The following is a 26,333-nucleotide window of genomic DNA, read 5'->3' as shown; positions in this document are numbered from 1 at the left end:
AAGGAACAGGGGAGAGACAACATAGAAAGCAAAGCTGCAGACAAAACAGTGGAATCAGAGGGACTGACTGGAACATAGAGATTTGTTATTTATTATTTATACTCTGACTTGATCTTCCACAAGTTCCTACATCCTGGCAATCCCAACATGCTCAGTGCTCCATGTTATCCAAACTGAAGAGACTGTAGAGCTCATCACATCCAAGCAGCTCTGGACCAACCCTGCCAAGTTCTTGAGTATCCTTCAGTGCCCTTATGTCAAGGTACTCTGGCAGTGCTTAGTATCTCACATAAAAAAAAAACCCTTGTGGTTTTAAGCAGAAATGAAAAAAAATTACCATCTGTGCCTGCCCACACTTATGGAATTGCAAAATCTGCAATTGCTTCCACTGGGAATAAGAACAGAAACTTAGAAAGTAAACCTTGACATCAGAGCAAAAGACTTGGGCAAATTGGTTTCAATTCCTCTGAGAAGGTTTATCACCAGCAGGTTCACAGAGGTCACAGAAATCTCCCTGGCTCAGCTGCCAAGTGAAGGACAGGAGCTCTGCAGTGATCCAGATCAGCCCAGGTAGCCCTGATTCTGAGCTGTGATAACAAGCACAGGGAGGGCAAGAAGCTCTTTTCAAAGCTCTTTGGGTCACAGTTATTGCTTCACCACCTCCTTGTTCACCAGGGACTGGTCTGAGGGCTCCCACTCAGCCCCAGCTTTCCCCATCTCTCATTTCCTGTGAAATCATTCCAGTAGGAAAAATGGATGAACAACACAAACCAGAGAGGAGCTTCCCAGGCCTCAGTGCTTCCCACCCAGTCCCTCTGCTTCCCCTACGGTTTAACAAACAGTGAAGCTTTTCTGCCCCCTCAATTCCCTTTACTGAGCTTAGCAGAAATCCTTCCACTTCTGGTAAGCACTGGCCAGGTCCATAAATGCTGGGGTTTCCCAGAAAAGCCTGGAATCTCCCTAAACTCTTTGCACTAACTTAGTATTTTAGGTTGTCTCATTCTAAAGAGCAAAAAAAAGACAGAGCAAATGAAAAAAGCAAAACAAAACCAAACAACTAACAAACAAAACCAACAAAAAAAACCCAACAACTAAAAGCTGAAATCAGTTTTTAACACCTCTACCCTGATTCTTCCTGGCCTCTGGGCTACAAGCCAGTGACAGTGGGAACTCCCTCCAGTTAGGGTTGTTTCTATTTTTTTTTTTTAACAGCTGAAAATAGAAGAGCAGGAAAAAGACAAGACAAGAGTCAGGAAGGATTCAATGAAAGAAACACAGAGCCAGAGCTGCATCTCTCAGGCTCTCTTGTGAGCCAGCTCTCTACACCTGCACACCTTGCTCATCCTGCAGGGGAGCCACAGGGGAGAGCAGAGCATTCCCCTGGTCATTTCCAACATGCCAGGGGGGACTTGGGAATGTCACTGAAGTTCAGTGGGTCAACTAAACCTTCAGAAACACTCACCCTACACTTTTCACAAGAAGCCAGCCCTGCTCTGCTGCCTGTGACTCCAGTGCCCTGGATAAGAGGTGCAGGATCCTTCAAGGACTCCCCGTGGGGGGTTGGGTGCCCAGGATGCATCCCTTGGGAGCGTGCACATTCCCTGGAGAGGATGGACACCAGCTCGGAAACACTCTGAGGTGGGCCACCTCCTCCTGCTGCCTGTCAGGTCATCCAATCTCTGCTCCCAGGAAGGCTGATTTCAACCCAAAGGACTGGGACAGCAGAGCTTTCCCCAGCCTTGTGCCATCCTTCCCTTTGGAGGAGCAGGAGGCAGGGAGAGGCAGCAGCCCAGACGGCATCCTGCACCCCGAGTCCGGCACAGCCAGCAGCCTGGCTCCGGCAGCATTCTCATGCCTGACATGCCTGGGAAGTGACATCTGCTGCTCCAGAAGCCATAGAAACAAAGGTGCGGGAAGCAGGCTGTTGGCAGAGCCGGGCTGGGAAAATCTAAAGCAGCACTGACACCTTCAGGAAGGGGAGACGAAGCTCAACACCACCAGCCTCGCCTTGTCTTTTCCCTGCGCTCTGCCCTGCAGGGCTCAGAGCCTACTTGGGAGGAGGTTCTTCCTTCTTGAGCTGGCTCCTGCGATCCAGCTTGCTCATGACCTGCGTGATGTCCACGGTCGTGGCAGCTTCTCTGGCTTTGGCTTCTTCCTCCTGCTGCCTCAGGATGACGGGGCTGGGGCTGGAGGGGAGGTGACGGCGTCCGAAGGGGAAACCCGAGCTGGGTGGAGAGGGAGGGAAAGGAGCAGAGCATTACTGAAAAGCAGAAAGGCACCAAAAACCTCATCCCTGGTCAGCAAACTTACCAGGAGGGCAAGCTCAGACACAGAGCCACTGTCACCCACACCACGAGGAAGCAGAGATGTGGATGAGGTGGTTCAAAGCAGGACTTGGTGACTCAGTGTCACACAGCAGCTACAGAACTGCTAAAAGCATCAAGTCAGACTTGGTCCTGGTCCTCATGAGGAACTCCAGGGCCAGGAGATGGCCAGAGTGTTAATCCTTTTCTTGTAAGCATTTGCACATAAAAAACACTCAGTGTAAATGCAAACAGTTGCCATCAGTAGAACTTTTTCTAGTGTCCTGAATTAAGCACAAGATAGGCACCAGTCTGGCTGCTTCTGGTGTCTGTGACACCCTCAAAAAACACCCACTACCTGCTTCAGCAAAGCCATAGCCAGCAGCCCTGGGAACAAGTGTTAAGCTCTGGATGAGGTAGGAGCTCTCTAGCTCCCCCAGGGTGCTGAGAATTGTGCCTCCAGAACACAAAGGTTGTCACCAGAGGTCAGACAGCATCTGCCAGTGACCCTGGGACATGTGGTTCAGGGAAAAACTAACCAAACCCCAGGGAAAAATTAACCAAACCCCAAGCAAGTCAGCAGAAGGGTTGGTTTTTTTTTTCCACTGACTTGAAATGGGCATTGGATGAAACCAGAGTGTGAAAGTCCTTGATTCCTCTTTCTCATTTGCTAGTTTGGCAAGTGGAAGAGGAACAGAGAGAAGCACACCACCCAGTCTGGCCCTGACATTGCAAAGCCAGCTTGAAGAAGAAACTGCAGTTCAAATGTCATAAATGTGCTAAGCAACCTTTATCTTAGTCTGAAAAAAAGCCATTGCAAGCCTGCCCTTTCTAAGGCCATCTATGTTGTGCCAACTGTCATTCCCAGGTAAGATGCTGCTTGCTCTCACCTGGTTGCCTCTCACCTTCTTTTCCCAGGGGATTTGTCCAGGCAGACCCCATGGAGAACCCTGTGTTGGCTCCGTGTCATCCCTGGCAGCCACTGTTTTGTGGGCAGGAGTTTTCCCATGCCCTGTACATAATGCTCTCTCTCTCTCTCCTTCCAGGAAAGGAGCCCTGATGAATTCAACAGTCCCAGCCTTTCCCAACAGGCCCAACAGACAAGGCAGCTGAACAATCACCAAGTTGTTTCTGACTGCACACAAGGCTCACAAATAAACAGCACCACCAGTCTAAAAGGCATCTTTTTACTGAAAAATTGTATTTAATTCAGCAAACATCTAAATCAGAGCAAATTTGCTACAACTCAGCCTCTTTCTACTCTTGCTACAACAAGAGAAACAAAGCCCCCAGTGACATCCAGTTTCACTTGCCTTTTTTTGACAGTCTCTTGTGGCACAATGGCCTTGGCCAGCATTTCCTTGTACACTGGAGACTTCAAATAGCGGCCATAGGAGTCCTACCAGGAGGAAAGAGAGGAACTGGTAGTTATGGGCTGCAAACACCCTCATTAAAATCACCACCAAATACAGCTGGCTCAGGAGCCAGGGAGGCTGGGAACTGGATAATCTCCCCCAGCAGCCCAAGGGACTTTGCATCTTTCAGGCAAATTTAAACCAATCTCCTTTCATCTCAGTGTTAAATTCCCAGGATTTTCCATCTCACAAGAAAACTTCCCAGGTGAGATCCAGACCAAAAGGTCTGAACTGAACTTAGCCCAGGTGAGGTGCTCATATTTCAGGAGCCAAGCTTTTCAGCAGCTTGTGAAAATCAGTGTAGTTCTGCTGCTCTGTGTCAGTTTGCATTAGGTGATGGTCTGGCCCATAATGGTCCTTCCTACCAAGTGTATTTTGTATCATTCCTATGGAATGATGATGGAGGAGTTATGAGTTCTTTGTGGTCACCACGGTACCATGACATCCTGTATGCTGACACCAGCCTGCAGCATCAGTCAGACCTAAAAAAATGTGTCCATCAACAGAAATATGTGTGAAAACACTCAGTAGAACTCAAGGTGGGGCATGTCTGGTTATGCTCTTTGTACAAAACCCATGCAGTCATACCACAGCTGCTGCCACCTTTCTCATCAACAGCACAAATCCACTTGGATTCAGGCAGGCATCTCACAGGAATACCTGATGTGGCCCACAGACCAAGGTAAAAGATTTCTTCAAGCTTTGAAGAATGAGCTGGTGACAAAACTGGTGTTAGAAAGCAGGACTTGTAGCAGACACCTGACCTCCACCACCTCAGGGACATCGTGCCTCAGAGGGAAGGAGAAGCAGCAAAATACATAAGCCCAACCTAGTGCTTTTTTTAAGTCAGCAAATTTGAGAGCTTTTTCAAACAAAGGCCACTTGAAAGTGCCAGCTGACAGCACACAAAGGCATGGGAAGGCCCAGAGAACTACAGTCCCCCTAAAACTTGGAAACAAATACCAAACCTTTTTCATCAGCATGTAAATGTGGGTCTGAGCAGCATCTAAAACATAACGATGAGGGTGCTTGAGGCCTCTGACTGTGATTCCCATTGTTGTCCCATCAATGTTAATCCAACGCCTTGCTCCTGGAGCCAGGAAGAGCCTGCAAGGAAGGAGGAGGAAGCAACAGTGGCATTAACAGCTGGGAATTCCTGGGGATCCCTCTGTCTAGGCTTGAGAGGGAAAGTTCCTTCAGCTCCCCCCTACATCCTGCTGTCCTGATCTTCAGCAGTCAATCTCCTCTTCAACAGTTCTACCTGAAGTCACTTCCCCTTGCACTGTTAACACAATATGAACTACATTTTAAACCCACAGCAATCAAAAAGGGTCTCTCCACTCCCCTCCTGGCACCCCCAAGATATTTGCTATTCCACACATCTACAGAATTATACACAAAGAGCTAAAGGTAATAGTGGAGAACAGAATAGTGGAAAAGCAACTATATAACAAAATAATGCTTAAGCTTTCATCTTCAAAAGCTCCTTTCCTAGGCAGGGAAATAGGAAAGTCACATTTTGATGACAGCTTGCAAACAAAGTCTCAGGAATAAATCATTTAAAGAATGGTAACATGTAGAAAAAGGAGGTGGAACTCATGTACTTTGAGGATGTTAAATTATCACACTCACTTGTAAATTTCTTCTGCTTTTTCTTTGACCTTGGATTGGTCTCCATACTTGAGATCCTCACAGGCTTCCCAGAAACCCAGATTCTCTCCTGCACAACAAGGACACAGTCAGCAGAGAGCAACACTGAGGAAAACACAAGCCCACTTATTAACTCCTAACTGGAATTGGTTTGACTCAATATCTCCTGGCTCAATTCAGTCCTTCCAACTCTTACCCATTGGGACTGAAGGAGGAAAAAGAGTTCCCAGCCAGTTCCACCTTGCTGGGTGGTGGCACTGGGGGTGTCCTGGTCTGTATTTTGCATCCTGTGCCACTAGATGGTACCGCATGCACTGCCTGTCAGCCACTGCCACCAAACCCACTTCTGCCTTCCCTGGGGGACACCAAGCCCTGCAAAAGCAGGGATTTCCCCCACTGCTGAGCCTCAGCTGTGCGAGGGGGTGGCCTGGGGAGGGAGAGAGACTCAGCAGACCTACCACTGAACTCCTTCTTCAGGAAGAGCTGGAAGTTCTGCCGACCTTTGGGGTCCCGCATCAGCTCGCTGAAGTTGAAAGCCCAACGCTCCACACGCATCCTGGTGGGGATTTCCACCCTGCACAGGTTGCAAACAAACAGCACCTGCCAGTTTCAGGTAGGCTGATGGATTACAACCAAAATGCCCTTTGTTGGAATGCCAAGAGACTGCTCAGCATTTCCCAGAATGCTGAAAATTGCTCCTGTCAGCCTGCTAAGTGAGCTGCAATGAAACAGCTTGGTGCACAGAGGGATGGGGATTTATATGGGATTTGTGCTGCTCTCACAATGACAGGGCAGCTCTGCTGGGGGTTTGACTCAGTCTTCTTCTGGAGAAATCACTGGCTTCTTATAAAGACATTCTGAGAAAGTGTCTTTTGGGGCTATTTAACGGGGTATTATCACTCTAACAAGATTGCTGGGCTCTAATGAGAATCAGTAATATGCTGTATGCTTCGTGCCCAGAGATGGCACTGGATAATTAGCAAATACTCTCTGAATGGAAAGCCAGAGGAGACCTCAGAGAAGGGATGGAGCTTCAGAAGTGCTTACTGCCATCACCAGTTCAGGAATTTCTGAAATGTTAAGGATGCTCTTCTTGAAGAAGATAATGCTGGAAGTTCAGCATGGAGTATTTCCCAGAAACAGTTTCTTTATCATGGCCAAGCTGTGTCAGAGAGGGAATGCTTCCCTGTTCATGATCAGCAACCAGATATCATGAGGAAACCAGGGCTTCCCTTTTTGGATTTCTCTCAGCATACAGGCCAGTATAAACCAGGAGTTGGGAAAAAATACAAATACATACAGCTTTGCATTGAGATCCCAGAACTCAGGGTCATCTGTTATCCAAGGGTTGCTGGGGAGACATCCAGACACAAAAGGATCATTGGAGAGGAACTGCTCACTGTACTTCACAAGCCTGCAAGTACATCCAACAAAACCAAAATATTACTTAGCAGGCAGAATAGCAGCCAACCCCATTAGAGACAAATAAATGCCTGCACAGATTGTAGAGATCTTCAGAGGTGCAACTCTGTCACCACAGGGATCTGTAATGTGGCCCCTGCTTTACTAGGAAAAAATTATTAATTAACTATACTAATCTTTTTCATTTCCTTAACAGTAATCTCATTGTCTTCCAAAGCAGTGATTTTGTCAGCTCAAGTGCAGGAAGAGATCAGATTCTCTTCCATCACCTCCTTTTGCCTCTCAGCTTCAAGGAAGTGGAACTAAGCCCCAAAGAGCTTCTGTCTCCTCCAGCAGTTGGCAGAGGCCAGAGCCTGCCACACATGGCAGTTGATGGTTGAATTTGATGATCTTAAAAGTCTCTTCCAACCTTAATGGTTCTCTGTTTACAGAGAGGAAAGTGCCAGAGAAGAGGAAAGCAGAAAAGGTTCCACAGCCTTCCCACGGGGTGTGGGAGAGCCCAGGCTGAGGTGTGGGAGTGCTGAGGGCTCAGCTTCTCCTTTCCTCCTCACCTACCACCCAGCTCATTCCTCTGCAAATGACTCTCAGGGCTTGGCACAAAGGAAAAATGTCTCTATCCTAGCAGGAACCAGACAAGCACTTCTCCTACCTTCTAAGTTGGCCAGACTTGTAATTACAACCGATTTCACTAATGTCCTGGAATTTTAGCTTTCTCCTCCTTTTTTTATTCTTGTGAAAAAAAAAAAAAAAAATCATCTGGTTTCTGCATTTAAAATTCCTTCCAGGCCAAACTGCTTTCATATGCTCAGAGCTGTGAGTGCACTGTCCAAGGACCCATTGCTAACGGGCACCTTGGCACAGATCCTGCAATTATCCAATGCTCCTCCTGCACAAAGCAGACCACAGCCTTGGCACCAAAGTGCCTGATCCTATCTTCTTACTGGAAATGCCAAGGCATTCAGCACCTGCATAATTCACTCCAATCCATATATTCTAATCAAGCTACAAATCTCAGCCTGTCAACTGGGGGAACACTGCTGTGTCCTTTTAATGATCAGTGCTTTGCAGCTCCTTCTAAATCAATGCAATGCTCTGGTGTATGCACAGTATCTACTTGTTGCTCTCATCCTCATCAGCAACAATCCTCCAGCTGAAATGGAGTTCCAAATTTCCTGAGGAATTTTTTTGTCCATTATCCATCAGAAAAGTAGGACCTAGGTGTGAAAAGTTCCATTGCCAAGCAGTTAAGCACCAGAAAATTCCTGGAAGATACTCAGGTGCCCTCAGTTCCAGCCCATAGACTGGAAAACTGAGGCTGGGGAGTCAGTGACAGATAGAATGAGCAGAATGCTGGTGCCTTGCAAGATGTTCACTGAAGACAGGACATTGCATCCTTCCTCCTGTCCCAATCATCCACCACTGCTTTCTCCCAGGGAACAGGCCTGAGCACTTTGTTTATCTCAGGTTGGGTGTGAATCTCCAGGAGGCAATGTCTATGGAATACAGACTGCTGGGGTAGACTGTGCCTCCAGGCAACTGGGAGCACATGGGAATGCAGGTGAGAAATGCCTGAGGAAAACACCAGTGGGTAATGGGAGGACTGGGGCCTTTGCACTTCACCGGCTTCATCAAGAATCTGGTCAGGAAAGTCTCCCATGGGGAGGAGGAATTGCTAATTGATTGCTTGGACATTCATGGCTTGGACATTCTTCATAATAGAAAATAACCAGAGACTTCCCCAGCTCTGCTGCCTTCTGCTGAGCATCATCATACAAGCAAGAAGCTTTAATGGGGACCAGGGACAGGAGGGTCAGTTTGTTTGTCTGCCCTGCTTCCTCCTCCTGCACAGGCAGAGGGCACAGGACACACAGACTGCTGCACCCTCCACACAGATGCTTTTCCAGGCTACAGAGGTGTGCTGCATCCCAGGATCCAGCCTGAACATCTCTGTTTCAGAGGGAATCTCAGCTGAGAGGCTAGCATTATTCTGCAGACATGGATTGCAAAGCTCTCCTCAGCTCTTCAACGTGACTGGGACTCCTCAGCCTTGTGCTTCCTGGCCCAGGCAACACAGCCCAGACAGCACAAACAAGCTCGTGTGTGGCCACCACATGGATTGGGCTGAGTCACCAGGTGTCAGAGCAGATAGCTTCATCATCTCATTAGAAGATAAGTGCTGAAGACTAATTAATGTGTGGACAAGAAGGAAATCAGGACTTACCCTCCGATAGAGACAGAAGATTTCACTCTGGGCTTCTTTATGGACTGCTGGTAGTACATGATCTGAAAGGGATCAGACACATCCATGGTTAGGAGCAGGGAGACAGAAAGACAAGGTCTTCTCTGTCTTGACCTCAAGCATGCCCTCTCCCAGGCAGTAAGGCTAACTACAGCACTAACTGCTTCTTCCCTAATTACTGGATGTCCAAGGAAGCAGAGAATCCCTAAACTGTCTCAGTAAAAAGTCTGTTTCCACTGAGCTTATTGCAAATGTCAGAAGAGCATTTTGCAATGTGCAAGTAATTAAAAAGCACTCCCCGTGCTATATAAAACTTGAATAATAGCTCCCATTCTAGGCACCTACAAATGTGCTGGATGATTTAGCATGTAATTATCATTGATCCTTGGCTGTCTCTGTGCTGGCGCCACTGGATGTATCTCCTACCACTAATTCTGATCTATTGGATTTTAGCCTTGATGTCTGTCTGGTCCTTGCTTGAGCCTTCCCATCACTGGGAGAGCTGCTGCCTGCCTGTCGTGGGAGGTGCAGAGGCAAGGAATGTCCTGGAAGCACACTGACCAAAAACTCCATGGGGCAGAGACTCTGCCAGCCAAACCCAGGTCCTTTTAAACCTGCTCATCCCCTGCAAAGGGGGCTTGGGGTCTGATGGAAGGAACACACCCAGGATGAACACTCAGAGGTGTAAGTAAGAACACTCACCTCTCTCCGATAAAACTCCATAGTTTTTTTCTGTAAAATAATAATAAATAAAAAAAACAACAACAAAACCCATTAAATTGGGATAGGTGCTTTTGCTCACCTTTTTTTCTTTTTCTTTTGAGACATGAAAAGCCCATTGCAGGGCTGCCGTTGTGCAGAGCTCTCCAATTAATTCTTATTACAATTAAAAATCAAACCCAGCAGCTCAGCTAATCAGGGTATCATCAAAGCTAAGAGGATCCTCACACAGAAAATCATTCCATTAGCTGTATTTACTGTTTAGCATTGCTTCTTCCATCACAGCCTGCCTGTATGCCTTCAATTAAGGGGTTATTCTAATGGAGCTAAAATAGATTCGTTTATGAGACACAGATTAGATCATTCAATAGTAGCTAAAGGAGACAGGAACCAACACATTGCAAAATATAAACACCACAATTAAAAGCCTCAGAAGCAGTATCTGCTGTGCAGAGGGTGCTTACGTTGTGATTTGAATAACTCAGACTATGTTACATGTCATCCACAATTGAAGGCAAGAAATTAACTGCAGGGTGTTTATTCACACAGCTTCCTTTGAAGCACAGTTACTTTGTGTGAAATAAACTTGAGGAGGGAGAAAGAAAAAGACAGGCTAAGTCAGGGATGTTCCCAGCAAGCCTTTAGAGGTTTTATGCAGTGTTTCAGTGCTTCATCTCCCATTTTAGCCAGCAAAATAATGCATATCAGAATTATTCTATCAAACTAGCCCTGTGGCACACACAGGTCCAACAGGGTGCCTTGGGGAAGTGCACTTTGTGAAGGATGAGGGATGGAATGCCACAGGCAGCCTGCTTCCCCCACCAGAGGACCTGCACCCTGAGGTGCCCTTATTTTGGGAAGGGTAAGAGTCTCTTCTAGAGCTGCTCTGGGAGGAGACCATCATGGGGACACTTGTTTTGCCTTTATAAAGTGATCATCACTCATTGTTGCCCAGGAGGGAGAAACTGTTCCCCAGATGGAAGAAAAAGATGCCTATTTTGCTGCAACTTGGTTGGTTTGGAGAGGGCAGACTCACCATTTCAGCAGCAGGAACCAGCCATGCAGCACATCAGCCAAGCTGTACAGCATTACCACAAAATCCAGCCCCAAAAAAAACCCCAGCCTGGCCAGTGCAGTACTAACAGAAATCCTCACTGTGGCATTGCAAGGGGAAAAAGCTTTTTCTGCTGGAAATCTGTAGCTCTGAACAGCTGCAGTGCACATAACCTCAGCAGGGACAGAGAGGAAAGCAAAGAGGAGCTACACAAGCAGTGATGCTCTGCTTGGCCACACACAAGGAACTGTGTGCCAGGGGGTAAGGGCTGACACATCAGTGGGAGGAAAAAGCTTCTGGGCAACATGGGCTGTGCAGCTTCCATTGCTGATTCAAAGCCCCCATTTCTCCAGTGTCATCATAGTTACAGCTAGACTGTGGAAATGGGAGGCAAAAAAAAAAAAAAAATTATAATTCATCTGCTTGTGTAGAGAAACTCACTGCATTTACTGTCCTAGAGGTGTTCTGTCCTCTTTAAGGAACTTTGTTTCTGCTTCCTGCACAACAGGAGTTCACTGTCTCCTTGGGGAACCTGAGATACAAACCAGGCCCCATCAGATTTACAAGTGCCAGCTTGTAAAGGAACTTCAGTGGCAACTTCAGGAAAATCAACACATTCAAATCACTGTTAGATGGTTTTAAAAGACCCCTCATTTCTTCCTCTGTTTTGTCAAGTGGGTGCCTTGAACAGGCCTGCAGCAAGGAGAGGTAGATGCTGGCTTGAAGACATCTCACTTGATAGTAAAGTTGTGTTATCCTCTACAGGGGTCTTAGAGGTGGGCAGCACACCACACAAACATGATACAAACAGCTGGGGGGAGAGAAAAAAGAACACAGTAAGTGAAATGTTATATAGAGCAAGAAAGGCATGAATTAAAATGCTATCACAATAGAACAACTATACGTGGGTGAGGTAAAATCAAAGCTTGTGCCATGTCTGCAAATAAAGAAAACTGGAGTGGAACCAAGGAGGAGCCCAGTGCTGAACACTCTGCTGAGGGCTGCAGGTGCTGGCTGTGCTGAGCCCTTCCCAGTTCTCACATTCACAGTAACTGGGAAGGATCAGCTATTTGATGTGCATCATTTCATGTCCCTTCCTCCCACAGTGCTCCCATCCCCAAATTCCAGCTTTGCTGCTGCCATGGAGGACCCTGGAAAACTCTGTGTCCTTTTTATCACTGCCAGTCATCCCCAGCATCCTTCTCCCCTGCTACTGCCAGCAGCAATGCTGAAGTGCCCTGTACCACCCACCCCTCATCTGGAACAAAAAAGTTCCTCTAATGAGATTAATTTTGCAATGCCCTGAAGGAGTGACTAGTGCAATTACAGGGGATAAACTCCCCTGCCCTGTCACATCCAAATGGCAATGAGTGAAAGAGCTCAGGTCAGTCTCAGGCCACCCAGACACACACAGCAGCTCTTGCACACCTTGCACAGCCTGGTCACACCCTGCTGTCACCAGCTGAGCTCCCCCCATCTGTGCAAGCACTGGCTGCAAAACTCAGCTGGGAGCCAGCCAGGACCTGATGAGATGGCTGAAGCCACAAACTCCTAGAGGAGTTGGGACATCTCACTGCCAGCTAAACCATTCACATGGATCTCTTCTGCTCTGCTCTCAGTGTGGGGCTTCCTGACCACACTGTGGAGATGATGGGCATTATGTTCTGGCTGGCCTGGCCACCATTCAGGGTTTGCAGAGGCCATGAACATCTGGACAACAGCTTTGGAGCTTGGCATGAAGAACAAGCACAGGCAACTCTTATCCAGAGCTCATTTTGGAGCAGGGCACAGCAAATCCTGCTTGCACTCAACCCTGAAGGCTGTGCTGCTCTCTGTCCATGCAGGCAGCTTGGCAAGATGTGAGGATGAGCAGGGAGCAGATCCTTCTTCAGCTCCTTTGCTGCAGAACCCCAGCAGCACTGCCTCTCCCACACTGTGGAAGCCAAGAGCAGCCCAGCAGGCACACAGCTCTGTTTCTGCACACACAAACACCTCTTCTTAGGTGCAGACCTGGGCCTTTCCCTGCACACAGCCAGCTGGGAGCCCTGCACACCAGAGGCAAAGTCTAAGAGAAAATCATCCCAACCTGCATGGTCAGGGTGCTGGTGCTTCCAGCCCAACAGCTGGGAATCAGATCAGTTCACATGCCCAGTTTCCTCCCAGTTGCTGGTTTTCCCCTCTCTTGTTTCTCTGCTTCTGACTCTGCTGTTTCAGAAGATGTGATGGATGCAGCAGAAGTTACAAGTTTCTCAGGCAGCCAAACTGACAGAGGCTTCAGAAATTAAAGGCCAGCAATAACTAGAACAATCTGTGGCTGATCTGTACAACAAACCAGGCCCTTTCATTCCAAAGCCCCCAAAATGCATCCCAGTGATTTTTGGCTAAGCTAAAGCACTTTTCACAAAGCCTCTCTGGCTCCAAGAGAAGGCAGAAGCTCAGTGTGTACCTGCTTGGGCAGTTGCCTGGTAACTCCCTAAGCAGAGAGGCTGGATCATGAGCCTGAGACCTGGGTAACAAAAGGCTAAAGCAAACCTTAATTGGGTGCTCACTGGATGGCTACTTCTGCCTGATTCCTCCTACTGAACTGCAACTCCTGACTCATTACAACGAGGAGGGATGCTCATGGGTGAGGAATAAAAGCCTCTGTTTATCCCCAGAGGTCATTATCAATTAGGGAGGGAGCAGCCCACCAAAGGGTCTGAGGCAAGAGAAAGAGAGATGTTGGTGTCAATACCAGCTTCAAAGGAGTCATCCTGATGGCAGGAATTAATTATCACCAGGAATATTTTCTTTCTCAGCTGTCAAGATAAAAGAAAACTAACTGGCCAACAAAGTGAAGACAGACTGAGTGGGAACATGGACAGGAATCAAATAAATGGGCAGTAGATTCATGTCCTCATTTTCCACTCTCATCGTTTCACCTATGTCAGAGCCAGAGGCTGAGCCCACTGCAAGCATCAATAAAAGTGCTCAATAAAAATCCAGCTTTTACCAGCAGAGCTTGGGCCATCCTTTCTGCTCACCAAAGGCTGTTGAGCTACACGTTTGTGAGAGTAGACTGGAAAAATAATCTTTAAAAAAGGCTGGTAGTCCAAAGGTGGCTCTAGGTGGGCTTTTGGCTGTCTAGTGTATGGTCAACTGCTCTTTCAAAAGCAAAGAAAGAGCAACCAAAAAAAGGAGCAATCAAAAAAAGGGACCAACCAAAAAACAACAACAAAAAAAAAAAGAGCAAAAGAAGGCTCAGCTCAGAGACCAGTTCAAAGGAGAAAGGCAGTGAAGTCACCCAAAAGCTGATGTCCTATGGCTCATGCCCTCCTTGGGGTGTCTGCTGACAGGGATAACTGATCATCTCTCTCATGTCCAGGGTGGAAACCAAACAGAGATCCCTCAGCTCACTTCCTCTGGGCTACTAAGCAGCTGGCAGCTGGCTACAGGCTTGCAGATCATTTGCAAACCTCAAATCTCTTCACATGTAAGCTGTAAAAGAGTGGGCGAGAAGTTGGCTTATTCCTCTTTTCCCTCCCTCTCCCTTTCCCCCACTCTTCTTCTCTTAAAAAAAGGTTTTCAGCAGCTACTACTTACAGCATGAAAAAATAAAATCCACCTCATCCTACATTTTGCTCATTTTCAGTCACTATAGCAACAGAACAGAGTTGGCCAAAGCAATTATTCTGCCTCTAGCTGTTGAGATGTTTAAAGGCTGTTACAAAAATGAGAATTTGTGGGAATACAGTCAGTGTGATCACAGCAACATTTGCATTTAATTGCTGACAGACACTTTGACTTTACTTCCAAATGAACACCATTAAATTCACAAATGCAAGATTGCTTAAAAGGACTGATGAAAAGGAGAAAGAGCAGAGCAACTCCAGCTCCTCACCCACTGACTGCATTTCTCTTGTTGAGGACTCTGAACCAGTCCCACCCAGTTACAGCTTCCATGCTGTCCATTCATTAATTCTGTTTGGTTTTTTTTTAATGGCCTAGCTATACAAGATGCATTTTTAAGCAACATTTTGTGTCTTCTATCCACCACACCAACTTCTCCATCTTCTTGCCACACATTACCCTTTTGGGGTTATTCTGCCATTTTATTTTAAACCTGGATCTTTCCTCTGATCCTTGACACCCCACAGCCCCCCTCCCCACTCCATTCAGCACTAATGAAAAGGCAGCAACAACTACCTGGAGGTAGAGGATTCCTTAATTCAGCCTCACCAGCAGAGAAAACATGTCCTGTAGCTAAACATTCACTCTAACTGGTGTGGCAACAAAGCTGACAAAGTATTTTCAAGCCAAAAGACACTGCCAAAGCCTATTTTGAGGGCTCCACCCCTGGACAATGAGACAGCTTCAACTTCTGGCCTGTTTGGCTGTGTGATGGCTGAGCTGAGCTGCTCAGCCTGTGGTGTCCAAAAAACCCACAATCCCAGGGACATTGTCTGGATCCTCCCAAACAAATTCCGTAGGTGTGTGAAAAAACAAAACAAAACAAAACAAAACAAAACCCAAACCTGTCTCACCTGGTTTACCTTATTTTCATTGGGATCCGTTGCCCGATCTATCCCATACTCCAGGATGTCAGTCATGCCAGGCTGTTAGGAACAAGCAACATCAATGACTTTTTAACTCATCTGTTTTAAAAGTTGGTGGTTCACACAAATACCCCTCAGTGTGGGGGAGTTTGTCTCAGGTGGATGCAGGGAAGGCACTCAGATCACATCCTCTACTTACAGGAGTTCTGTTGACAAGCCAGTAGGCTCTCTCCTGGCAGTCCAGGGCATACCTGTCTGCCTTATTCCGTTCCTTCCCTGCCCTGAAAAGCCAAGAATTCAAGAATTTAACCCTACCAGAGGAATGAATGAATTTTGCTCTCCTAAAACCAGTGGGATGAGAAAGGGAGCACACTCCCAGCCTCCCCTGCCCCGTGGGTCCCAGCCTGCCAGGGCAATGCTCTGATGCAGCCTCCTGACCACACCTCCCCCTGGCTACTTCTGGACTGCAGATCATGCTCTTCATATGGCCACACACGATTGTAGCTTTTGAGAAATCATCATCTTCCTGAGCTCAGGCACATCCTCTTTTGATTAGACAGACAGCCCTTTGGTAGGATCTACCACTACTAACTTGTAGTCAGTCCTGCTGCTTCGTGTTTACCCACCTCTGATGGACATGCAGCACCTCAGGACTGCCCTGCAGAGGTACATCCCAAACACATCTCATCTCTGTCTTGCAGCAAAGAGGGGCATTTCTCACAGAAATTATTTGGAAATGGGGCCAAGCAGTGTTCCCAGGCATTAAACCCCAAATCACCTCTACTATTACCCAGAAAAAGCACCAGCGTGGTTTGGGCTTGCACCAACTCATTCTTTCCCAGGCAAGTTCTGGGCACAATTTTGGGACTCAGCATGGGCAAGAGAGCATTCCCCAGGGGCTGTGTGCATTTGGCCACCCTGCTGTGGTTAAGAGGGTGGATGTGGACTGTTCTGCACCAGTCTGCCCCAGCAGCACCATCAGACAGTCTCAGACGTGTTTCATCTACCAGCTGAGACACAGGCTGGGTATCCAACTTTAAAACTCTGCCTGGCATCTTTGCACCCAAGTCTGACCTCAATTTACAAGAACAACAGTCTCATGTTTAATGAGACACTTATCTGATGAGCTGCATTCTGATGCCTTGGCTGCCAGCCCAGGGAAGACAGAAACACTGCTCAGCAGCAAAGGCAGTGCCTGCTGTGCTGGGAGGTAAAAAAAAGGTAGGAGGAATCCACAGAAGTAGGAAAGATCCTTTCTGCACTAACTTTCCTTGGGAAGTTGAAGGATTCAGCTCCTAAAATAATTTTGGCTGTGTGCCTAATTATGGACTTGAGAGTTTTCTTCAGAAGTCCCTGCTGGGAACATTTACTGCTTCTTCATTCAGCTCAGTTGTGAGACACGTGGAAAAAAAACAACTGAACCAGAGCAAGGAGAGGTCCCACATCTAGTGCCCTGAGCCACAGATGCTCAGGGACAACCCTGAGCTCCAAGCAGACATCTCTAACGAGGGTGTGCAGCCCCCAGCTTCTACAGGGAGTCACACCAGGGGCAAAATCAAAACCTCCCCTTGCACACTTACAAAAATCAGTTGCAGAGGGGCACATGTCAGCAGGAAGGCACCCAGCTCTCACAAACCACACCAGGTCCACAGCTTTGGCACACAGATGCCAGGTAGGGAAAGAGAGGCAGGTGCAGTGGGCTTTGAGAGCAGTGAAGTCATTTAAAAGAGCTGAAATCTTCACTCACAAAGTGTGAAGTGAACAAAGTTCACTTGTTCAGTGAAGGAACCCCCAGCTGCTGGGAAAGGCAGGTTTGTTTCACAATCCTGAGAGGCACTTGCATATTATTTTAAAGCTGCAGTGTATGGATTTAAACTGAAATTTACCAAGAGAGTGAAGCTCTGCCTCCTCTCACCCCCCCTGATGATGCAAAGAAGTCAACTCACTTATACTGCTCCTTGGCCTGCATGATAATAAAATCCCACTTGTAGTTTATTTTTTTGATTGAGCATGTTGTAATGTTCCTGGAATAAAAAGAAAAAAAGCAGTTAGCATGAAAATCCTGGAAAAGGCTCTCCCATGCAAAGGGAGTTCTAGACTCTTCATAACTCAACTGGGCCAGGCTGGCAACCAAGCCATGAGATTTGGATTGTTCTGAATGTAATTACACAAATTGCAACAGTTCAAAAATACCACCTCAAGGAGAGCAATCATCCCCACTCAAATTATAACTGACCAGAGTATTTTCCTGTACTGGCCACTTTCTCCCTTCCAAAATTCTGATTTTTTACACTGCTGGGGTAACACCTCATGGTGCTGAGGAGGTGATTTTTTTGCCACATTCCAGTTTTTAGCAACAGATGGCTAAAGCTGTACCAAATGAGAGGCTTGCAATGGAACAAGTCCAACACCTCCTTACCTTTTCATATTCCTCTAAAATCCCTTTCCTCTTAATGTTCTTCTTTGCTAGGTAAATTGCTGTGGAGGGAGAAGCAAACAAACATTCACTTACACTCAGACCAACAGACCCAAGAATAATTAAAAATTTACCCACATGACAACCACAGGAATCTTTGTCCCAATATCTTCCTGGCCATAAGCTCCAAGCTCACAAAAGCTCACAGGAGAAAAATTAACTTGGTGCTTTCACTTTGTCACTGATGCTTCCTGAGCCAGTGCCCAGGCTGGGAACAACCATGCAGAATGGGCAGTGTGTGCCTCCTGCCAGCAGCCACTCCTTTGGGAATTCAGCCAGGGCTTCCTTGGTCAAAGGACACTGAACCAAAAATCTTTAAGATGTTGATGTGATTATGACCACGATGTTTTCCAAACAAGGGCAATGTTTTATTACAAGTTCTAGTAACAACATTCCAATCTAAAACGGGCTTTTTTTATTTCTCCAGAAGATCTACAGCATTATGCAGATAAAAGCCACAAGAGGACAATCTTGGTGTAAACAAATTTGTGAACTGCACAGCCCACAGAAGCAAACCAAGCTTCTCAGCACAAGTTTCATGACCAGTCCTACCATAAGAAGCATTTAAAAGGCAGCAAAAAAATGATATGGAAAGAGACATCAGGAGATTCTGGGAGCCACTGTGCATTATAGAAAGAAAGGACTTGATCCAGATCTACAGGATGACAGTCTTGGGCTCAGATCCAGAAACATTCAGGGAAATCTAACCTTGCATTTAAAGCTTTCTTTACCCAGCAGAATATTTCAGATGTGTTCCAGTTTGATGGGTCTTAGTGGAACATTAAAAAAGCTCCAGCACTTTCTCTCATCAGGTCCAAAGCATTCCCTGATTTCAGCTTTACTGAGAATTATTCATGAAACAGCAGGAAAGGACAAACATGGGCTGGTCATGGCTTGTGGACACAGCACAAAAAGATGAACAACAAGGGTGAAGCAGGACTGCATGCACAAACATCCAGGCTTGCACCTCTCTTACCATAATCTGTGTCATCAGCAGGCAAGCTCTGCACAGGCCAGAAATAGGGGGTCTGCAGAAAAAGAAGCCTTCCATGAGTGCACAGTAGCCTTGAACTCCCAGCACCATCTGCACTGGTAGGACAGGAAACCTCCTGGGCCATACTGGGAGCCTCAGCTCCTTAGGTGTGTGCCAGCTCCCATTATTACTGTGGTTTTTGTGTACTCAGACTCCCCAGATCATTGTTTTCCACCATAAACTCCACCTGCTACTTTAAGGCACATGTTTGGAAGAAAACAAAGCTAATTTGAACAAGTGCAGTAATTTAGTTGAAGGAAGTGTCCCAGTTTCCCTGTAAACTATAATGTGACATAGAGAACTGGGGGAACTGGCCAGAGATTTCTCTGTGGATCCCTTCCTCCTTCTTCCTGCACACTGAACAATCAGCACAGCCACACAGGGTGCTCTCATGACTACACCTCCTGAGCAATTGCCCCTGCTGCTTCATTTTAAAATCAGTGATCTGCTTCTCAGTGGTTTTATACAAGGTGCAACTCACTTGGAACCTGTACAGGCTGCCATCTGGTTTAAGGGTGAGATTCTTTGGCTCCTGAAGAGGGTAGATGTATCCATATTTGACAAACAGGTCCCCCAGGTGGAGTGCCTCTGGAAATGGAAGAGGCAGATGTTTTGATTGCACAAAAACACTGCACTGGAATTTCAAAGTGAGATGAATTTATCAACGAGGTTTTGACTGTGGAGACCCTAAAGTTTAACAGTTCAAAGCTGCAAAAAGCTCCATTGTTGCATTTTTACCCACCTTCCTGAGTGATCTGCAGGCGCTGGAGAATCCACTGCATTATATCATTACCTGGAACACAAAGAAAATGAACTGGGAGTGTGCCAAAATCCATGGGACAAAGGTGAATCCTCCAATCTTCACCTCTCACTTTGCTCTTGAGCCCACCCAGGGTACAAACCCCTCCTGCCTTGCAAATCTGCTTTCAAATGTACCAGGCAAGAGAAGGAGAGATAAAACACACTGCCAACTCTCAGGGGCCGTGCTGACATTCAGGCTTTCTCCTGATCATCATCCTCTGTCAGAGGGAGCTCAAGGAAGGCAGTGACCTCTGGAAGAAGCACAACACTTAAACCCTCATCACTGGCTTAGAAAGGACTTAAGCAGTGCAACAGCTTGAAGAGCCAGAGAAGGTGAAGTGCTCCTTGTTCTGCACCAGTTTGCTCTGCAAGATTCACTGTGAAGCATCTCCAGACTCACAGAGCTTGGTCACATCTCAGTTTTAGTAAGAGAGAAGTGATGGGGCCTCTGGAGTCCTTGAAGAGACAGGACTCCCAGTGCAGAAGGGATTTCCAAGGCTCAGATCCAAGCAGCAGTGGTAACAGGACATACCAAAGGGAAGCATGGTTTCTGCATTCACAAACACTTCACCTTTCTCAGGTTTTTTTGGCAGGGTGTGGCCATGAACCTCCAGCAGTTTTAGTTTTATGTTGCAGGGCATGGGGAGAGTGAGGGGTTTCCTCCAAACCTCCCCTAGGATTGCAGATTGAGGTGTTGACCTTTCCTGACATTGCAGTGCTGACTTAACTTTCTAATAGGGGCTCAGAGCTCTTATCCTACTGCCTGCTTCCTGAAATAGATGAAATTAAAGGATTATCTCATCACTCATTTCTAGACAGCTCCTTGTAAGCATTTTCCCCCAAAGGTGAGCACTTAACATGGAAGTTTATTTCCTTTTTCTGCTGTCAGCCACTTTACTGACACCAAACTTAACTAGTTAGCTTCCTGCAGGTGAAGGGCAAAGCTCTCTTTGGTGGATCTGTGTCCACTGCTCTAATGCCTTCACCACTCCCTCACTAAACATCAATCAGTCACTTTTGCAGCACCCAGGAGCTGACCAGTGTAGCTGTGACTTGCACAGCACCAAAAATAATCATCACCCAGAGGGTGCTGACTGCCATGCAGGGAGACTGGAACTCTCTTGTCTATCAGAACTAGAATTTATGACTTCTGCAAGAGGAAACTTGTAGCAATTCTGGTTAAGGAACCAGAATGAAGCAGACAGCACGCAAAGAGGGTAAGACCCATCAGGCATCTTCCTTCCACATCTAGCCCCAGACATTTGGGAAGTGGTATTTCAGACTGTTCAGACACCAAGAGAAGTGCTTGTTCCCCCTGCCTTGGTCTAGGTGGCATCTTCAGCACAGCAGAAACTTTGCTACAGTGCTGCCTGAACTGTTCACTGACAGCAAGGCAAAGCACCCCACCAGGTCCAGCTGCCTGACAGCTCTGTAAGCCAGGATATGGTTTGTAGAAGGCTTCAGATGTTGTCCAAGTTCTCCTTACCTTCTCACAGTCTGACTGTACCCATGGGCAAACAACTTCATCTCAGTGCCCCTGCTTCCTCATTTAAAAATAAAATAAAACAAAATAAAATAATAAAATAAAATAAAATAAAATAAAATAAAAGGGGCAAACAATACACAGGACCTCCAGGGCTCAGCAAACACGGTGGGGAAAAAGTGATCTATCTGGCTAAGTTTTCTCCTGAGCAGCTCAGAGCAAGCTCACTGGTTTCAGTGGGAGTTTTTGTTCTGAATTTCAAAGTGCTGCAGAAGACCAGGAGGAAACTTTGGTACAGTATGTGTGAATATTTATGCTGGGGGATCCTGACAAGAGCTTTTGTGGAGGCTTGGAGAAGAGGGAAGGAGAGGTAGTGATAGTGGCCTGTGAAAGGAGCTAACAGGCACAGCACAGCTCCCCATCTGCTGCTGCTTCAGCCTGCTTGAAGGAGGAAAAGCTGTCATTTAGTGGCAGAGAAGTGGGCTGAATATTTTGTTCTTTTCCTGCATAGTGAAGATAAATAATTATTAGCAGCAAATGTGAAAAGGGAGACTAATTGTTGTTCATTTCTGAAGTTCTGTCTGACTTCAGGGTGTCTATTTTAAGTGGATTTTAATATTTATCCTTCTTTGTGACCCCACTAGGGAGACAGCAGGAGGGTGAAGCACCCATTCACCTAAGAGAATGCAAGGCTACTTGAGTTAACCTCATGTGAGACAGCTAAAAGCATCTCAAGCTTTCTGTCTTTGATTCAAAGAGCTAGAAGTGCAATGAGAATGAGTTAAAGGGAGCAGGAATGTGTCAAGGGATGTATGGCAGATGTATCTGGGAGCATGGGATGGCCATGGGATCCACACACAGCTTTTCCTTGATGAGCTTCCTTGACCCAGTGCCTTCCCCCAGTGAGGATCTCACCTGTCACAGCGTGGGGGATGTTGGTGATCATCACAACCTGTGTCTGAGTCTTGATGCCCGTGTCTGGACTCTGCATCTCCATCATAAGTGCTTCAATCTGCAAGGCAAGGAGGGGACATCTTAGAGGAGGTGACAGGAGGGACTCCCAGGAACACCACAGCTCTGGGCAGCATCCCAGAGAGGTGAGCAGCACCTGGCCACAGGAACAGATGCAATGACCACAGACATCTCCAAACCTCCCCCCTTTCCATGGCATCATCAGAGATGCCACCTCCAAACCATGTCAGCTTTCAGCACTGACTCAGTGTCACTCCCTTCCACAGAAGGGACATGCACAGTGGGGGTTAGCAGAGGAGGGACAGGATGTAAACACTCCATGAGAGATGAGCTAAAAATAAAAGGAAATCTCTGCCACACCACAAATGTTCTTCTCTGGCTCAGTGGGCTGTTTGCTGGGGCAATAAGAAAGAAAAAGGGAGGAGGAAATAAAGTCTGTCCTTCTAGTGCACAAATCCCCCAGCTGTGCACAGCCTTGTAGATGTTGCACCATGCACCAAGAAAAAAAGCAATATTTTGGCTGAAGATCAAGCAGCAAAGGTTCTGGTTTTTGGTCTGCAGATAATAACCAGACAGGACTTAGGAGGAGCAACAGGAAGAGCACACCACTTTGCTGCAGGGCTGAGCAAGAAGCTCAAACCCAGGGGAGATGAGAACAGCCTGTCCTTTGAGAAAACACAGCCACCACCCCAGCCAAGGCTTTGAAAAACTGACCAAGGAGTGATCAGAGCAGGGACCAGAAGTCACATGTGGGAAAGCAAGCTGCAAACCCAGAAACAGAAACCCCCTGGCAGGAAGGAGATGCCCAAGGGACACTTCAGCCATTCCTGTGGATGTTGCACCCACCCACTTGGGGTATCAGCTCCCTCTGGGCAGCAAAGGCCAAAAAAGACCCTTTGGAGCTGGGACAGAGAAACACCATCCACACAGCCACCCTGCTCTCTGGCAGCATCTCCTGCCTTGGAATCCCAAGGGCTGCTGGTGATTTGTTTATAGACTCAGATCATGATACCCAGGATGAGTCTCACCCTCAGGGCCACACTGCTTTTATTTGGGGTTCCCAATTATCTTGGTTTATTTCTTCCTTTTAAGAGGTGGAGATTTTAAAGGGTGTGTTCCTCCTCTCCCATCTGACTGCTTGCTACCAGCATCCTAAAAGTGCAAGATCCTCCTGCTTGCACCCAGGATCCTCCACTCAGACACTCCTTGGACATGCTCCTCATCTCTTCTTCCCCTCTCACCTCAGACTGTCATCAGAGAACCTCCCATAAAGCTGATGCTCCCCTTTTTCTATTCTGCTTCCAGAGATATTAAATCCAAACTAGTCCAACAGGACCAATGTGGTCTCTCTGCACATTTGGGGCAAGGCTGTAGCTTTTTAACAAGAATTAGAGGGTTTAATGCCTGGGACTTGATGACACCCATGCATAATGAAGGGTATTGTCTTCACAGGCACCACAGTGACTTTGCTCCTAAGTCTTGCCAAATCCAGTGAGGATTTAAGCCTGTAGTGACAGGATGCACTCTGAGCCTGACAGTAAAAATGGGTTTTCAACTGCTTTTTAAAGCCAGTGTCAAATTAATACTGAGATGGGGAAGGCTGGTAAAATTACACACAAGTATTTTTATAAATGCTTACAGAAAATATTTTAAAACAGCAAAACCAGACCCAAAATGATGAAATAGGAAAACTCTTTTAGGCCTTTTAACTGAAGCCTCAATTTTGGCCTCTGCAAGATCAAGGCAGGGTGTGGGGAGATGCCCATGTGAGACAAGGCAGGGCCAAACAACCCAGCAGGCAGGGAACCATTTAGGAAATTGGGAGTCAGTTCCCTGCAAGCAAACAGGGGTGATCCTGGGGAAGTCACTATCTCCATCCCAAATATCCATAGGGATACTGGGGGCAAACACAGTGCTGCTCATCACCTCCACACCCCAGTGCCAAGACCCCCAGACAGGTCCCACCAGCCCCCAGCAGGATTTGTTCCCTACAAGTGGCACAGCCTGGGGCTGCTGCTCAGTCCCTGGTGGGCTTGAGGATGGGTTTTAAGCAGGAAGAGTGAAGAATTGGCTCAGAAAGCCAAAGAGCCTCCCAGCACAGCGTGTTCCCTTTCTTCAGCCAGCACAGAGCTCCAGCCTCTTGTTGCCTTCAGACCCCCCCGGGCTCCCTCTTGTCATTGGAGAAATGAATATGAAAAAGAAAGAAGTGAGATGAGCCAGGGAGCTGCTGTCAGGGGGGTGCCTGCTGCTCTGGCTGCAAACTGAGCAAACCTCAGCTGCCTCTTCATCTCCTCCTAAGGGAAGACTCTGGGGATTACTGGGTGCTGGGGATGAGGAGCTGCCAGCACCAGCCCCCTGGGAGGTGGGGCAGGTGGGTTAAATACAGTGGGGATATTTCCTCACTCTGCTGAGGGCTCTAACCCAGCTTTCAGCTAGGGAAGCTCTGTCTGGTTTGATTTTTATAGAGCCAGAAGCCACTTCCTGATGCTGGCTGATGGGTGGAGATGCCCAGAGAGGTTAAATATCAGCAGGAGGACTGCTAAAAGGAGCCAGGTTCTGGAGGGAGATCACCTCAAGGGCAGGGACACCAGGATGCACAAACCCCACCAAGGTTTCCCTTCAGAATCTCTGCATGGAGGTGAGCTCACCCTGAAAGAAACAGAGAAGGCAACAGGAAAACTGTCCCCATCTTATCACAAGAAGGCAGAGGGTTCACTGAGTGCAAAGCAAAACTCAAAACTCACAAATGGTAAGGGAAAAAAAACCCAAAACAAAGCAAAACATCCCTGCATTTTAGGAGGGTGAGGTCCTCTCTGTGAATGAGCAGTGACTGATGGGGTGCCCATGGTTCTGGAGAAGGAGGATGGATCCAGCATGGATGGATTCAGCATGGATGCTGGATGCCCCCCAAAGGAGGAAGCAGGAGGGGTGATGAGAATTGATGGATTGCTTGGGGGAGTTGGCCTGGGTGTGTTTCCCATCCTACAGAGCAGCTACAGCACTGCTGCTGGGGGTTATTATTCTGCACACACACACACACACCCCAACTCTATTACTCAGTGCAGATTTTGGCTCAGAGTATTTCCCACAGCAGGGCTTCCCAGCTAAATTTACCTTGAAAGGCACAGCACCAAGGAAAATACCTTCCTTACTTCATCTAGCACAAAAAGTACAGTGCTTGTATGCCTGGCACCTGCTCCATTTCCCCCTGGAAACCTCCTCAGGTGGTGGGTGTTGCAGGAGAGCTGACTACAACCCAAACAGCAACTGGCTGGCTGTACTTGTCACTGGAAATTCAGCTAATACCCCTCAACAGGATAAGCCAGGGGCAGGAGGTGGGTGGGAGAAAAGCTAGCTTAACACTCTGCTTTTTAAAATCTGCAGATATCAGTTGTACTAAAACCAGCCACACTTTTGAATGAATGGTACAGAAAAAAATAACACCCAATGCTTTACAAAACTACCCATCACATCCAAAAGTGTAGGCATTCATCTTCCCACTCCTTCAACTGTTTCTGGTCACAAATACGCTCGTTTCTGGAAAAAAAAAAAAAAAAGCAAAATACAAAGTGGGAAGAGGCAGAGAGCAGCCAATTGGCCACGACAATTGTGTGATCCTCTGAAAGCAGCCATCAGGTGGAAGCCCTGGGAGCACAGACACTGGGCTGAGTGTGGCCCAGAGCTGAACCCAGTGGTCTGGCACCACATCTGATGAGTTTTCTCCTGGGAAAAGACAGTTTGGGGCATCTTCGGGGAAAAAGATTGGAAAGAGAGAAAACGTTGTCAGGAGAATACTCTGCTGATGCCAAGCTACAAAAATAAATAAAATCCCAGTTCCATTTCCTCCATCACTTCAGCACAGATTGCCCCCCAGCCCTGAATCCTGGAGCCAGATGGGATCCCCGGGGCTCTGCAACAGGTTTGTGGCTCCCAAGACCTGGTGATGGGGCTGTCACCCCTCGGTGACACCCCCAGAGGTGCCCCGTGGCTGAGCAGCATTCTATGAACCGGGTACCGCACCGCATCACCCCGCCCGGACACCGCGCCCGCCAGAACCGTGCAGCTGTTCCTAGCGCTGCTCAGCCCTCACCTTTTTCAGGAAGGCCATCCGAGGCCGGTACCGCTGGCCCTGATCCAGCCGTGTGATCGTCATGGTTCCGAACCGGGAAGCGATGAGGACGGATCGAGCAGAAGAAGCGGCAGCCCCGCTCCGCAGCACCTGCGGGAGGA

The 26,333-nt window shown here is 47.4% G+C and overlaps 1 protein-coding gene across 1 annotated transcript; it reads right to left on the bottom strand.

Moving 5' to 3' along the window:
- Window positions 1-983: 983 nt before the first annotated feature.
- On the bottom strand, window positions 984-26,333 carry RGS9 (regulator of G protein signaling 9). Its single transcript, XM_030461652.1, is given in 18 exon segments — window positions 984-2,225; window positions 3,617-3,702; window positions 4,687-4,825; window positions 5,351-5,438; window positions 5,827-5,942; window positions 6,669-6,782; window positions 9,012-9,073; window positions 9,732-9,761; window positions 15,336-15,398; window positions 15,538-15,619; window positions 17,285-17,337; window positions 17,339-17,362; window positions 17,758-17,816; window positions 18,791-18,842; window positions 19,329-19,435; window positions 19,590-19,640; window positions 22,047-22,143; window positions 26,194-26,333. Coding segments are annotated over 18 exon segments (1,464 nt in total). The 5' UTR covers window positions 26,257-26,333; the 3' UTR covers window positions 984-2,047.

This window comes from Calypte anna, chromosome 18 (genome assembly GCF_003957555.1).
Source record: "Calypte anna isolate BGI_N300 chromosome 18, bCalAnn1_v1.p, whole genome shotgun sequence".
Lineage (NCBI taxonomy): Eukaryota > Metazoa > Chordata > Aves > Apodiformes > Trochilidae > Calypte > Calypte anna.
This window is presented reverse-complemented; position numbering and strand designations above follow the sequence as displayed.